The 11,579-nt window shown below is 30.8% G+C and overlaps 1 protein-coding gene and 1 long non-coding RNA gene across 2 annotated transcripts in view; both read right to left on the reverse strand.

The window, feature by feature from the left end:
* Positions 1–4,928, reverse strand: part of LOC116852719 — a 35,921-nt gene extending 30,993 nt beyond the window's left edge. Inside the window, exon 1 of the long non-coding RNA XR_004379841.1 lies at positions 4,670–4,928. This is a non-coding gene — a long non-coding RNA (uncharacterized LOC116852719). The remainder of the gene's footprint in view (positions 1–4,669) is intronic.
* A 1,531-nt stretch (positions 4,929–6,459) lies between these two features.
* LOC116852722 (60S ribosomal protein L4-like) lies at positions 6,460–11,579 on the reverse strand. The gene is made up of 8 exons (XM_032833346.1): positions 11,417–11,579; positions 10,657–10,834; positions 9,102–9,347; positions 8,179–8,303; positions 7,800–7,898; positions 7,442–7,713; positions 6,924–7,083; positions 6,460–6,817 (listed from the first exon to the last, which is right to left on the reverse strand). Exons 1-8 carry the CDS (start codon positions 11,417–11,419, stop codon positions 6,623–6,625), a joined length of 1,278 nt encoding a protein of 425 aa, XP_032689237.1. The 5' UTR covers positions 11,420–11,579; the 3' UTR covers positions 6,460–6,622.

Below are 11,579 nucleotides of genomic sequence, written 5' to 3' on the forward strand. Positions count from 1 at the left end.
CAAAGCGCTTTTTATCAAGTGAGGAATTGGCGTAGTGTCTAAGGCGACGGACGATTATCCAAAAGATGTCTTCAGTTCAAGTTCGAATCTCAGAGAAAATATTAAAAATTATGAAAAAATAATGTAGAAAAATTTTTTTGTCATAGTATTTTATGAGTATTTATGAGAAAGCGCTTATTCTATGAGTAATTATGAAAAATTATGAGAAAATTTAATTGAAGAACCTACGAAACGACAGGATCTGCGCGCAATCTGCAGCCAATCTGCCGTCATAGTCTATCGACAGGCTCTACGCGCAATCTGCCGCCAGTCTGTCGTCAGAGTCTGTTCGCAGACCCTGTCAACAGTCTGGCGGCAGATTGGGGACGCAGATGTCTATGGATCTGTCGACAGATCCTGCTCGGATTCGACAGATCCTGTCGACAGTCTGACGTCAGTCTGCACGCAGATTGCTTACTGGGAAAGGTATTAAGGTGAAATCACATATTGACATCACATTATGATAAAACATGATCATCACGCATTTCTATCTGGGAATGATAAAAATTACAAAGATCATTTGTAGGAAAAATCGTGGGAAGAAATTGCAAAAACGTTTCAAATATATTATTGAAGTGTTTTTGCATATATTGTATGTAGAAATATAATCCTAACCTTAAAATAATTTGAAAATAATAAATTTTTTCAGTTGATGAAGTACAACAGCGGTGGAAAAGACTGAAGGATAGATATACCAAAGAAAGAAGATTGAACGAAAATGCAACACGCAGTGGCAATGGCATGCAACAAAATAAACAGTGGCCATTATTCAAAAGCTTGAAATTCTTACAAAGAGATGCCACAATCTGCTAAATCGATTTCTGAACGAGACATAGCACCTTCGCTAGCTGCGATGTTAAGCATCAACATACTAATTGAGGATGTGCCAATAAGTCTTTATTTATGAGAAATTACAATATAAAGTTTGGGTTGTGGGACTGTATTACGGATATGGCTAAAAATATGACTGTTTCAGACAGGCGGCGCGGCCGAGCAGACTGAAGCTTCCACGTCGAGAATTTTTGAGCCAGAAGCGAGCGTTCGAAACCAGGCGACGAAAGTTATCCTTGTGTGATGATTTTTTTTTTCTTACATTAGGGCATGTAATTAATGCTTTTCGAATATGATACATTTGTTTTGCATATGTTTCGTTTTTATGTTATTGATCAGGGGTACTTAGGGAAGTGTCAGGCTTGTTTAACGCAAACACGAATATGGACACATATTTTGCATTGCTTACAATAAAATATATATTTTAGTACATCACTTTTGTATGAAAATATTGTCATATAATAAAACATTGTCATATAATAAAACATTTTCATTTAATAAAGCATTGTCATATAATAAAACGTTGTCATATAATAAAACATTATCATATAATAAAACATTGTCACATAATAAAACATTGTAATATAATAAAACTTATACGCTATAAACATCTTTTATTTTTTCGCAATGTTGCGGATGGATTCAAAATAATGCATTCATTGCATGCAGTTAGTGCAAACATTTGTTATGTTTTCATTGTTTTTATACAAAATTCCATCCACAACATTGTGAAAAAATGAAAGATGTTTATAGCGTATAAGTTTTATTATATGACAATGTTTTATTATACGACAATGTTTTATTAAATGAAAATGTTTTATTATATAACAATGTTTTATTATATGACAATGTTGTATACAATGTTTTCATGCAAAAGTGATGTACTAAAATATATATTTTATTGTAAGCAATGCAAAATTTGTGTCTATATTCGTGTTTGCATTAAACAAGCCTGACACTTCCCTAATTACCCCTGATTAATAGCATAAAAACGAGACCTATGCAAAACAAATGTATCATATCATATTCAAAAAACATTAATTACATGCCCTAAGGTAAGAAAAAAAAACACCGTACAAGGATAACTCGTCGCCGGTTTCGAACGCTCGCTTCCGGCTCAAAAATTTTCGACGTGGGAGCCCCAATCTGCTCGGCCACGCCGCGTTGCTGAAAAACAGTCGCATTTTTAGCCATATCCGGAATGCAGTCCCGTAACCCAAACTTTATACAGTAATTTCTCACAAACAAAGGCCCATTGGCACGAACCCCAATTAGGATGTTAATGCTTAACATTGCAGCTAGCGAACGTGCTATGTCTCGTTCAGGAATCGACTTAACAGGTTGTGGCATCTCTTTGTTAGACAAGCACATCCAGAGAAGAAAGTATAAATTAATAAAAAATTAGATATATTAATAATTATTACCCTTATAATAATTATGTTGTAGGACCTAGTAATGTTCCATTGCAAATCCGCACTACATTTCATAACAATTCATCCGAAGAATTAAATTTTTATCATCAAAACAAAAGGTTTGTACATTGCAGTACCATTATTTTGTTAATTATTAATTATTTTCTTTGATGAAAAAGTCAATGTTTAATAGATTATTTAAAAAGACTTTATTTTTGCGACTTAATAATAGTTGTGGATGTTTTTTGATAACTTTATAAATATACCCAGATAGAAATGCGTGATGATCATGTTTCATCATAATGTGATGTCATACTGTAATTTCACCTTAATATACCTTTTTAAAGATCATTATGTGATTAACATGATATAAGCAACAAATGATATACGAATATATCTAGTTCATCAAGTTTTGTTATCATAATGTTATTAGATGAGATATTTTTCTGATCATCATTACATGAACGACATATGAGCAGCATATGCGCACGCATTTGTATGCATTTTTGCAATCATCCACGTCAATATATGCCCTTATAGAAATATCATACTAAGAATCATTGATAATTACTTATTATCCAGTATTTTTAATACTGAAAATAAGTAATTATCAATGATTTTTAGTATGATATTTCTATAAGGGTGAGCGCGTATTGAGTGCAACATGACATCATTTTTCTATCTGGGAATGTACGTGGATCAATTGATTGAGTTTTTCAGCAAAATTTCAGCACATTTCATTACGTTTTCAGGAAGTTTCATTATAATTTCAGCAAAATTTTTCCATTAGGGCATTTCTGCCTCGTATCTACCGCTGCTTTCGGACGCACGTCATGATCAATTTCTGTTGCGTTTCTGTTGTTACGTTCGACCCTTATAGAAATATCATACTAAGAATCATTGATAATTACTTATTATCCAGTATTTTTAATAGTGAAAATAAGTAATTATCAATGATTCTTAATATGATATTTCTATAAGGGGAGCGACACGTCGTGATCGATTTCTGCTGCGTTTCTGTCCTCACGTTCAAAAACACGTCATGATCGATTTCTGCCGTATTTTTCTCGTTAGTACATGATGTAGCACGATGTATGATATATCTTCTATATTTCTATTGTTATACCGTGATAGTAAATCGTGTTCTATTTCTACCGCACTTGTTGCGTCATTGATATAGAAATCAGGCTATGCGTGGAAAATAACATATTTTTGCAATTATATTATTAGGGCAAATGATGATATATTTCTGTTACATTTTTGTCGGCACACTTTATCGGCAGCACGTTGCAAAGAAAATTAAGCTTAATGACCCTTATAGAAATATCATACTAAGAATCATTGATAATTACTTATTTTTAGTATTAAAAATACTGGATAATAAGTAATTATCAATGATTCTTAGTATGATATTTCTATAAGGGCGGAAACATAGTTTTGTAATGTCCTGCTAATTCTGGAAGCTTATCTTTTAATTATAAGAAACAATTCAGCATTGTTCTTATGGCAATATTTGATCATTTATATAGATTTAATTTAGTTGATATAGGAGCCTATGGAAAAAATAGTGACGGAGGCATTTTTGAGTCGTCAACTATTGGAAAATATTTAAAAATAATGGACTTAATTTGCCCACTTCAGGAGCTTATCTGCCGGGAAGTAATATCTCTATGCCTGGATTTTTTATCGCAGACCCTTATAGAAATATCATACTAAAAATCATTGATAATTACTTATTTTCAGTATTAAAAATACTGGATAATAAGTAATTATCAATGATTCTTAGTATGATATTTCTATAAGGGAATATAGAGGCTGTAATGTATTAGCAATAACTAGACAAACTTCTTTCATTAACTGTCTAACAGTTGACTGCTCAACTCGAAAAGAAAATGCAATATCCAATCAAAAATTTTTCATATATAATTATATAAAATTATATAAAATTATATATAATTATATATAATTATATATTATCATGTATCAAATTTGTCCATTCATGTTCATACATTCTACTTATATATATAATTATGTATAATTATATATATAAATTCATATATAATTTTACATAATTACATTTTTGCATAAATTTATATGTAATTATACATATTGTTATACATAATTGTGTATAATTATATATAATTTTATATGATTATATATAATTATACATAATTATGTATGGACAAATTTCATACAAAATTTTGCATGAAAAATTTTTCATCGGGTACTTGAATTCCCTGTTGCAAGATATCTGAAAAATGTATCACAATTTTTGCTATATAGTTTATAATTTCGTGAAACATTTTTTCTAACAATGATTTCTAAACATAACTAAAAATTTAAAAAGTAGTTACATCAAACAATTTTTACTAATAAACTATATTTACCTTAATATATTATTAACCTGTGTTCCGGAGACAGAGCTTTCTAGTTTTTTTACCAAATAAGATCTTAGCATGGTTAATAACTTATTAAAATGTTAAACATTCATCCTTATATATTTGACAACATGTCTTCATCAGTTTTTAATTCTTGAAATAGATTTTCATATTCTCCTTGCTGTTTTCTCTGTTGATTAATTGGTCTCACGAGTCATCTTCTATTTTGCCATCTTTTGTGTGTTTTTCTCCGTTTTAGTCTCATATAATAAATTAAGAATAATGACAACAATAAACATTTTAACTTCATAGACATTGATGTTTTCATATTTGTTAACTTGAGAACCTAAAATTTTATTTCAATATTTATATGTCAACCATATTCTATACATAGTGTTGGGAAGAGATTATAACGCAATGTTTATAATTTTGTACAGATACATTTAACAGTTTAATAAAATTAATATGTGCTCGATATAGACATTTCTAATTATGACTGTAAAGATAAATTATTATTGTTTCTTTACTTATTGTTCAATAATCTGATTTAATTACCTTTGTCACATAACCTCTATGTTCTTTTGTAACGTAACGTAACGTAAAATTTTCGTGCGTTGCCGTATGGAAGATTCACACCGCATCCGATGTCCGACGTACGACGTCCGATATCCAATAGGAGAACAGCTTTCCAATGGAGAATTGAATTCTCTATTAAAAAGCTGTTCTCTTATTGGATATCGGATGTCGTACGTCGGAAATCGGACGCAGTGTGAATCCTGCAGTACGTTCAGCTTACGTCTCACGTAACGTAAGATTGTCACGTAAGGGTGCGTTCAGATTCCCTACCCGGGTGCACTCTGTTACTAGAAACACTATAGTATATGTCACATATACTATAGCACTTCTTGTATTAGAGTGCACCCGGGTAAGGAATCTGAACGCAGCCTAAGATGGCGTAAGAAACTACGGCAATGTTCGTGCGCTGGCCCTAACATGTGGTCTGTTCTTTTCAGCTAACTACTGAACTGGTGCAATAAGTTAGAGTGAGAAAAAATATACTTGACTCACTTTAACTTATTGCACCAGTTCAGTAGTTAACTGAAAAGAACAGACCAATGATCTATATATTTTCAATAATAGCAATGAATATCGGAATGCTTAAATTGCACTCTCTGTATGTACTTTAATGCCCATTTTCACCATCTCTGGTTACCTTAACTACTGGTTAAATGTGCACGGTGATTGGTTAATCTTGCTAAACGACAAGTGCAATTGGTCAGTTCCAATGGAATAACTAGCCGGTTAAGATAACCGGGATGGTGAAAATGGGCATAAGTAGCCATATATTTGACATTTTATGAAAGAGAAAAAAGAAATTAAAAAGATTACAAGATAACTTATACATAAGATGCAACTATAAAAAAGATACTCATATCTAATATATAATGTAAATTTCTTTTAGTCTTTATCAACAGCACGACCACTTATAACCGATAAAAACGAAGCATCAGATGATACAATTACCCTACTCTCCATTTTTAAAGCTCCAATTCGACCCGATGTTGTGAACTTTGTTCATCAGCAAGTATCTAAGAACAGCGGCAACCTTACTGTGTGTCGAAAGAAGCTGGTAGATAATTTATAGTATATATAATCTCAGATTACAAAATCTTACGAGATTAAAATATTATCTAAGATTGAAAAAGTTACTTCTAAAAAATAATTTGTCACTATATTATTTATTGAAAATTTGTTACTGTTTACACAATTTAGAAATTAATTATTGTTGTTATTCAAAAAAACAAGTCATTATAATTTTTATTATTTTTTCTATCAAGTTTTGAAAACTTATTTTTTACGATTCATTGATGCTTATTATAAGATATTTGGATGGCTATTTCATGTATGTACATGTATTCTGCATGTGCAAAGTAATGTACAAATTGTTCAATTATCTACTTTTTAGTTTGGTGCAGCTTTTGGTGCAGCAATCTTCGCTACCGCTGTATCCTTCTCTTTTTTAACTTCTGCCGCAACAACTTTTTTTACAGTGTTCGGCTTTTTAGGTTTAGCTGCTTTGACAGCTATGAGTTGTTTCTTTCTTCTTTCCTGAAGCTTTTTGGTCTTCACAGCCGATAAATTCTTCGGTAGATTAATCTGAAACACGATATCAAGTAATGCCATCGTTTAAAATTCTCAATATTTTACAACAATTTACAGCTAATTATTTGTAAAGTAGTGAAAGCAAGAAACATGAACTTACGCCTCTCTTCTCGGCCAAAAGAATATCCTTCTCGTGCTGACGTTTTTGCGCTGTTAAGATCGCAGCACGTTTCAGGACTGCTGCATACGGATTGAGACGCAACATAGCTCGAGTGTTGGCTAACGGATTAAGTTTCTTCACCTTGCGTACCACCTTCTTCCTACAATTATATTATTTTTCCTTAAATATAACATATTTGGATAACAACACGAAATCGGAATTGGATCATTGAAATGGTGGATCAGCTATATGGTTATGAGATATAGTCATGGTTATGAGATATAGTCATGGTTATGAGATATAGTCATGCTTATGAGATATAGTCATGATTATTCAGTAGCACAAAAAAATCATAATTTATAAATATTATAAGATTTATAAATACTACACACGCGCACACACACTAAATATGACATTATTAGGAAGAATTGATATTTAGAAAAGTAAAAGTAAGAAAAAAGAAAAAGTGAGAGACTACAATAATTAAAATTGTATAAAATAGTCATTTACACAATTACCTAGGAGCTCTTAGAACCTTACGAATTTCTTCAGATTTCAGAAGCCTGGATAAATCTGTATTCGCCATTTTGGAAAATGGCAAATTATATCCCTTCTTGAGTTGTGACTCCTTGCGCCAAGTACCGTAAACAGCATCCAATTGTTCAAATGCTGATTTTGTCCAGATGACGAAACGTCCAACATGACCACCAGGTGCCATCTTCAAAAGGTTCATTTTGTTGATATTCATTAGATCGACACCAGGGATGTTGCGAAATGCTTTACATATTCCCTAGAAACAAAATTATATTATTATAATTATATATGTAAACAATATGTAATGATTCCTATAAAATTCTTTGTAAGAATATAGTTTACTTCATCCTTTCCGTAGACAATCAATGGTCCACGTCGTTGAATACGTCGACGATTACGCATTTTTCCTTTTCCTGCGCGGAATCTTTGCGATTTATACACCTAAAAATAAATGATATATATTTTATAATACGAATGATTGAAGTTTGAAGTTAAATGATAGACCTCGTACTCAACTTCGAACAAGCTATTTAGTTATTTATATCACTTTTTATAGCAAATTAATTATTTGACGAAAACGCCTGAATACAATGTTCTTTTTGATACTTACTACAGGCATTCAAGCTAAAGTGTCTAGCAAAGAGAGGGAAAAAGAAATGCGGGAAAAAGAGATGTATTCATTAGTGTGCACATCAATAACATAAACTTAATATTAACTTACCTTTTGAATATCATTCCATGCCTTGATACGTCTCAAGAAAATTACAGCTTGCTTAGTTTTGTTATACGTCTCGATTTTATCAGAAACAACCAAGGGAAATTCGGGAACCTCTTGAATCATGTGCCCTGTAATATGTGCAAAATAGTAATATATTAGAATATATATATTATGTTTACAAGAAACATGTAAATTACTACAAATTGTCACATTAGTAGAAAACCAATCAACAGAAAATCAGCAACACAAGCTAAAAAATATTATTTGAGCACGAGACCAGAATTTCTTCAAGATAAAAGTATACAGGGTGTTTCAGACTCTCTTCCGCATATTTTGTGAGAACGTAGAACAGATTGAGGTAAACATAAAAAAGTCCCATACCATTTTGCGATATTCCCGATAAATCTCAAGATATTAGTTAAAAAAGATTGGTGAATGATCACGCGAGATATGGTAGATGAGATGCAGTGACGCCATCTGCTGTGGTATATTTATACATTAGGTCAAACTGAATAAAAAAAAAGTCCTCTACCATTTTACAAATAATCACATAGATTTTTAGATATTAATTAAAGAAAATTTGTGCATTATGGTACACAATCATGTAACAATTTTCTTTAATATCTAAAAATCTATGTGATCATTTGCAAAATGGTAAAGGATTTTTTTTGTTCAGTTTGACTTAATATATAAGCATACTTAATATATAAGCATAGCGGCAGACGACGCTACTGCAGCTCATCTACCATATGGCGCGTGATCATTCACCAATCTTTTTTAATTAATAATATCTCGATTATTATTGCGAATATCGCAAAACGGTATAGGACTTTTATGTTCACCTCGACTTATTCTACATTCCCACAAAATATGCAGAGGAGAGTTTGGGACATCCTGTATAAAAATATTATTTGTAAAATGCATACCTTTAGATTGAACAAGAGCAGGTACACCAGAAGCGGCAATGGCTGAGACAAGAGCATAACGCTTCTGGTTAACATTGATACGACGGTGCCAACGTCGCCATGGTTTAGTAGGCGCAAACATGCGCCCACCTCTACACATATTTCCGAAGGCGCCCTGTCCTGAACGATGGGTACCACCTCCACGTACACGAGGTATACGTGCTACAGCACGGCCAGTACCCCATGACTCGGCAGAAGTTTGATGCCCTAAGAAATAAAATCTATATTTAATTTTATATTTCATATATTACAGATAATGCTCACGAAATTAGAATCGTTAATGCATCAGTTATATGGTTGTAAAGACTAATCATTGTTCATTCAGGAACACGGACCAAATTATTATCATCATGATTCAGATGTATTACATAAGATTTAGAGAAGTAACGAGTTACCAATAACATTACCGTTATTTTTTTCAGTTAAGTTTTTTGGTAAAGTTTTTTTCTCTTTTCATTAGCAACAATAACGATAATATAATTACATTTCTTAGGTAATGGTAACAAATATAATCGTTATTTTTATTCAGAATTCAGTAAGTTAATGTTTTCTAAATTAAGCTTTAGTATTAACGAAACTTTTAAATGAATAAAGTTAAATTAAAAATTACACAAAAATTAATTTAATTAAAAATTAAGTTAAAATTAAGTTAATTTTGAAAGTTAAAAGTTAATTATGCAAAACAGTATAGATGTTTCTTGCATAATTAATTTTTTACTCATAAGTTAAATTTATGAAATAATGAAAAGGTAATCTTCTAAAAGAAAATACTGACTGTGTTTTGTGGTTAGGATTCAATACAAGAAAAAAAAACACTGGCGATCAGAGAAATGAAAATGAAATTTCATTGATATTTTTAATTTCTCTTATTCTACATTGTAAGCAGCATTGTAATGCTTTCAATATTAATGAATTACTTTAACTTATATTAAAAAAGTTAATAAGTTAAAGTTAATGGATTTTAAAGTAACAAGTTTAAATAATTTAGTTCCATTTGTGTTTAATTCTACAAGTTATTTGACAATTTAAATTGATAACTAATTTAAATTAAAAGTTGAGTTATTTAAGATAAAATTCCATTGAGATATTATTTTTAATTTTTGTTTATTCTACATTGTAAATTAACTTAAAAAGTAACTTAAAAAAATAACTTAAAAGTTATTAATTTTTTAATTTAACCTTTAACTTATTAGCTAATTATTATCCATCTTGCCATCATTACTTTGCGCATGCAGAATACATGTATATACATAAAATAGCCATCCAAATATCTTATAAGCATCAATGAATCATAAAAAATAAGTTTTCAAAACTTGGTGGAAAAAGTAATAAAAATTGTAATGACTTGTTTTTTTAACAACAATTAATTTTTAAATTGTGTAACAGTAACAAATTTTCAATAAATAATATAGTGATAAATTATTTTTTAGAACTTTTTCAACCTTGTTATTAGATAATATTTTAATTTTATGTAAGATTTTGTAATTTGAGATTATATATACTATAAATTACCTACCAGCTTCTTTCGACACACAGTAAGGTTGCCTGCTGTTCTTAGATACTTGCTGATGAACAAAGTTCACAACATCAGGTCGAATTGGAGCTTTAAAAACAGAGGGTAGGGTAATTGTATCACCCGATGCTTCATTTTTATCGGTATATACTGTTATAAGTGGTCGTGCTGTTGATAAAGACTAAAAAAAATTTACATTAAGTATTAGATGAATATCTTCTTTATAATTGCATTTTATGTATAAATTATCTTGTAATCTTTTTAATTTCTCTTTTCTCTTTCATAAAATGTCAAATATGTGGCTACTTTGCTTAAAGTACATGTAGAGAGTGCAATTTAAGCATTCCAATATTCATTGCTATTATTAAAGATATATAGATCATGTTACATGCATTAAATTTTTTCAGTACTAGCGGTGAATATCAGAACGCAATTTTAATCTAATGGAGACACATTAATCTTCCTTATAAACAGCTGTGGTACATCGTGCATCAATATAAAAATAAGAAATTTCGTTTGTGTGGAATTTTTTTATAAATGAGGAATTTAAGTTTTAAATATTAGTAAATAATCGCATAATATGATAAAACAAGAATTTATTTACGAGATATTGAAAGCGACCACGTGTAATGCTCTAACTCATCGTTTAACGGAAGCGTCACTTTCACAACGAAATGTTTATGAGCGAGCATCGAATGGGCAAAAAAATAAATTGCGACAGCTCAAATGTAAAGTATACGTACAATGAATTTACATTTCTTACCATCTTGCAACTTTTCTACAACTTCTTGTGCGTCAAACGCAATCTAACCATGCGGTTTATGTGACTTATCTGAAAAGAATATGGACACGAGCCAGTGTTCCGATATTGAAGTGGCTATAAGCGCATGCGCGGCGTGCACGTCACCATGAAAGTAGCTAAAGGC

The sequence above is a fragment of the Odontomachus brunneus genome, unplaced genomic scaffold (genome assembly GCF_010583005.1).
Source record: "Odontomachus brunneus isolate Ranch 3 - 2012 unplaced genomic scaffold, Obru_v1 Obru_scaffold_251, whole genome shotgun sequence".
In the NCBI taxonomy this organism is placed as follows: Eukaryota; Metazoa; Arthropoda; class Insecta; order Hymenoptera; family Formicidae; genus Odontomachus; species Odontomachus brunneus.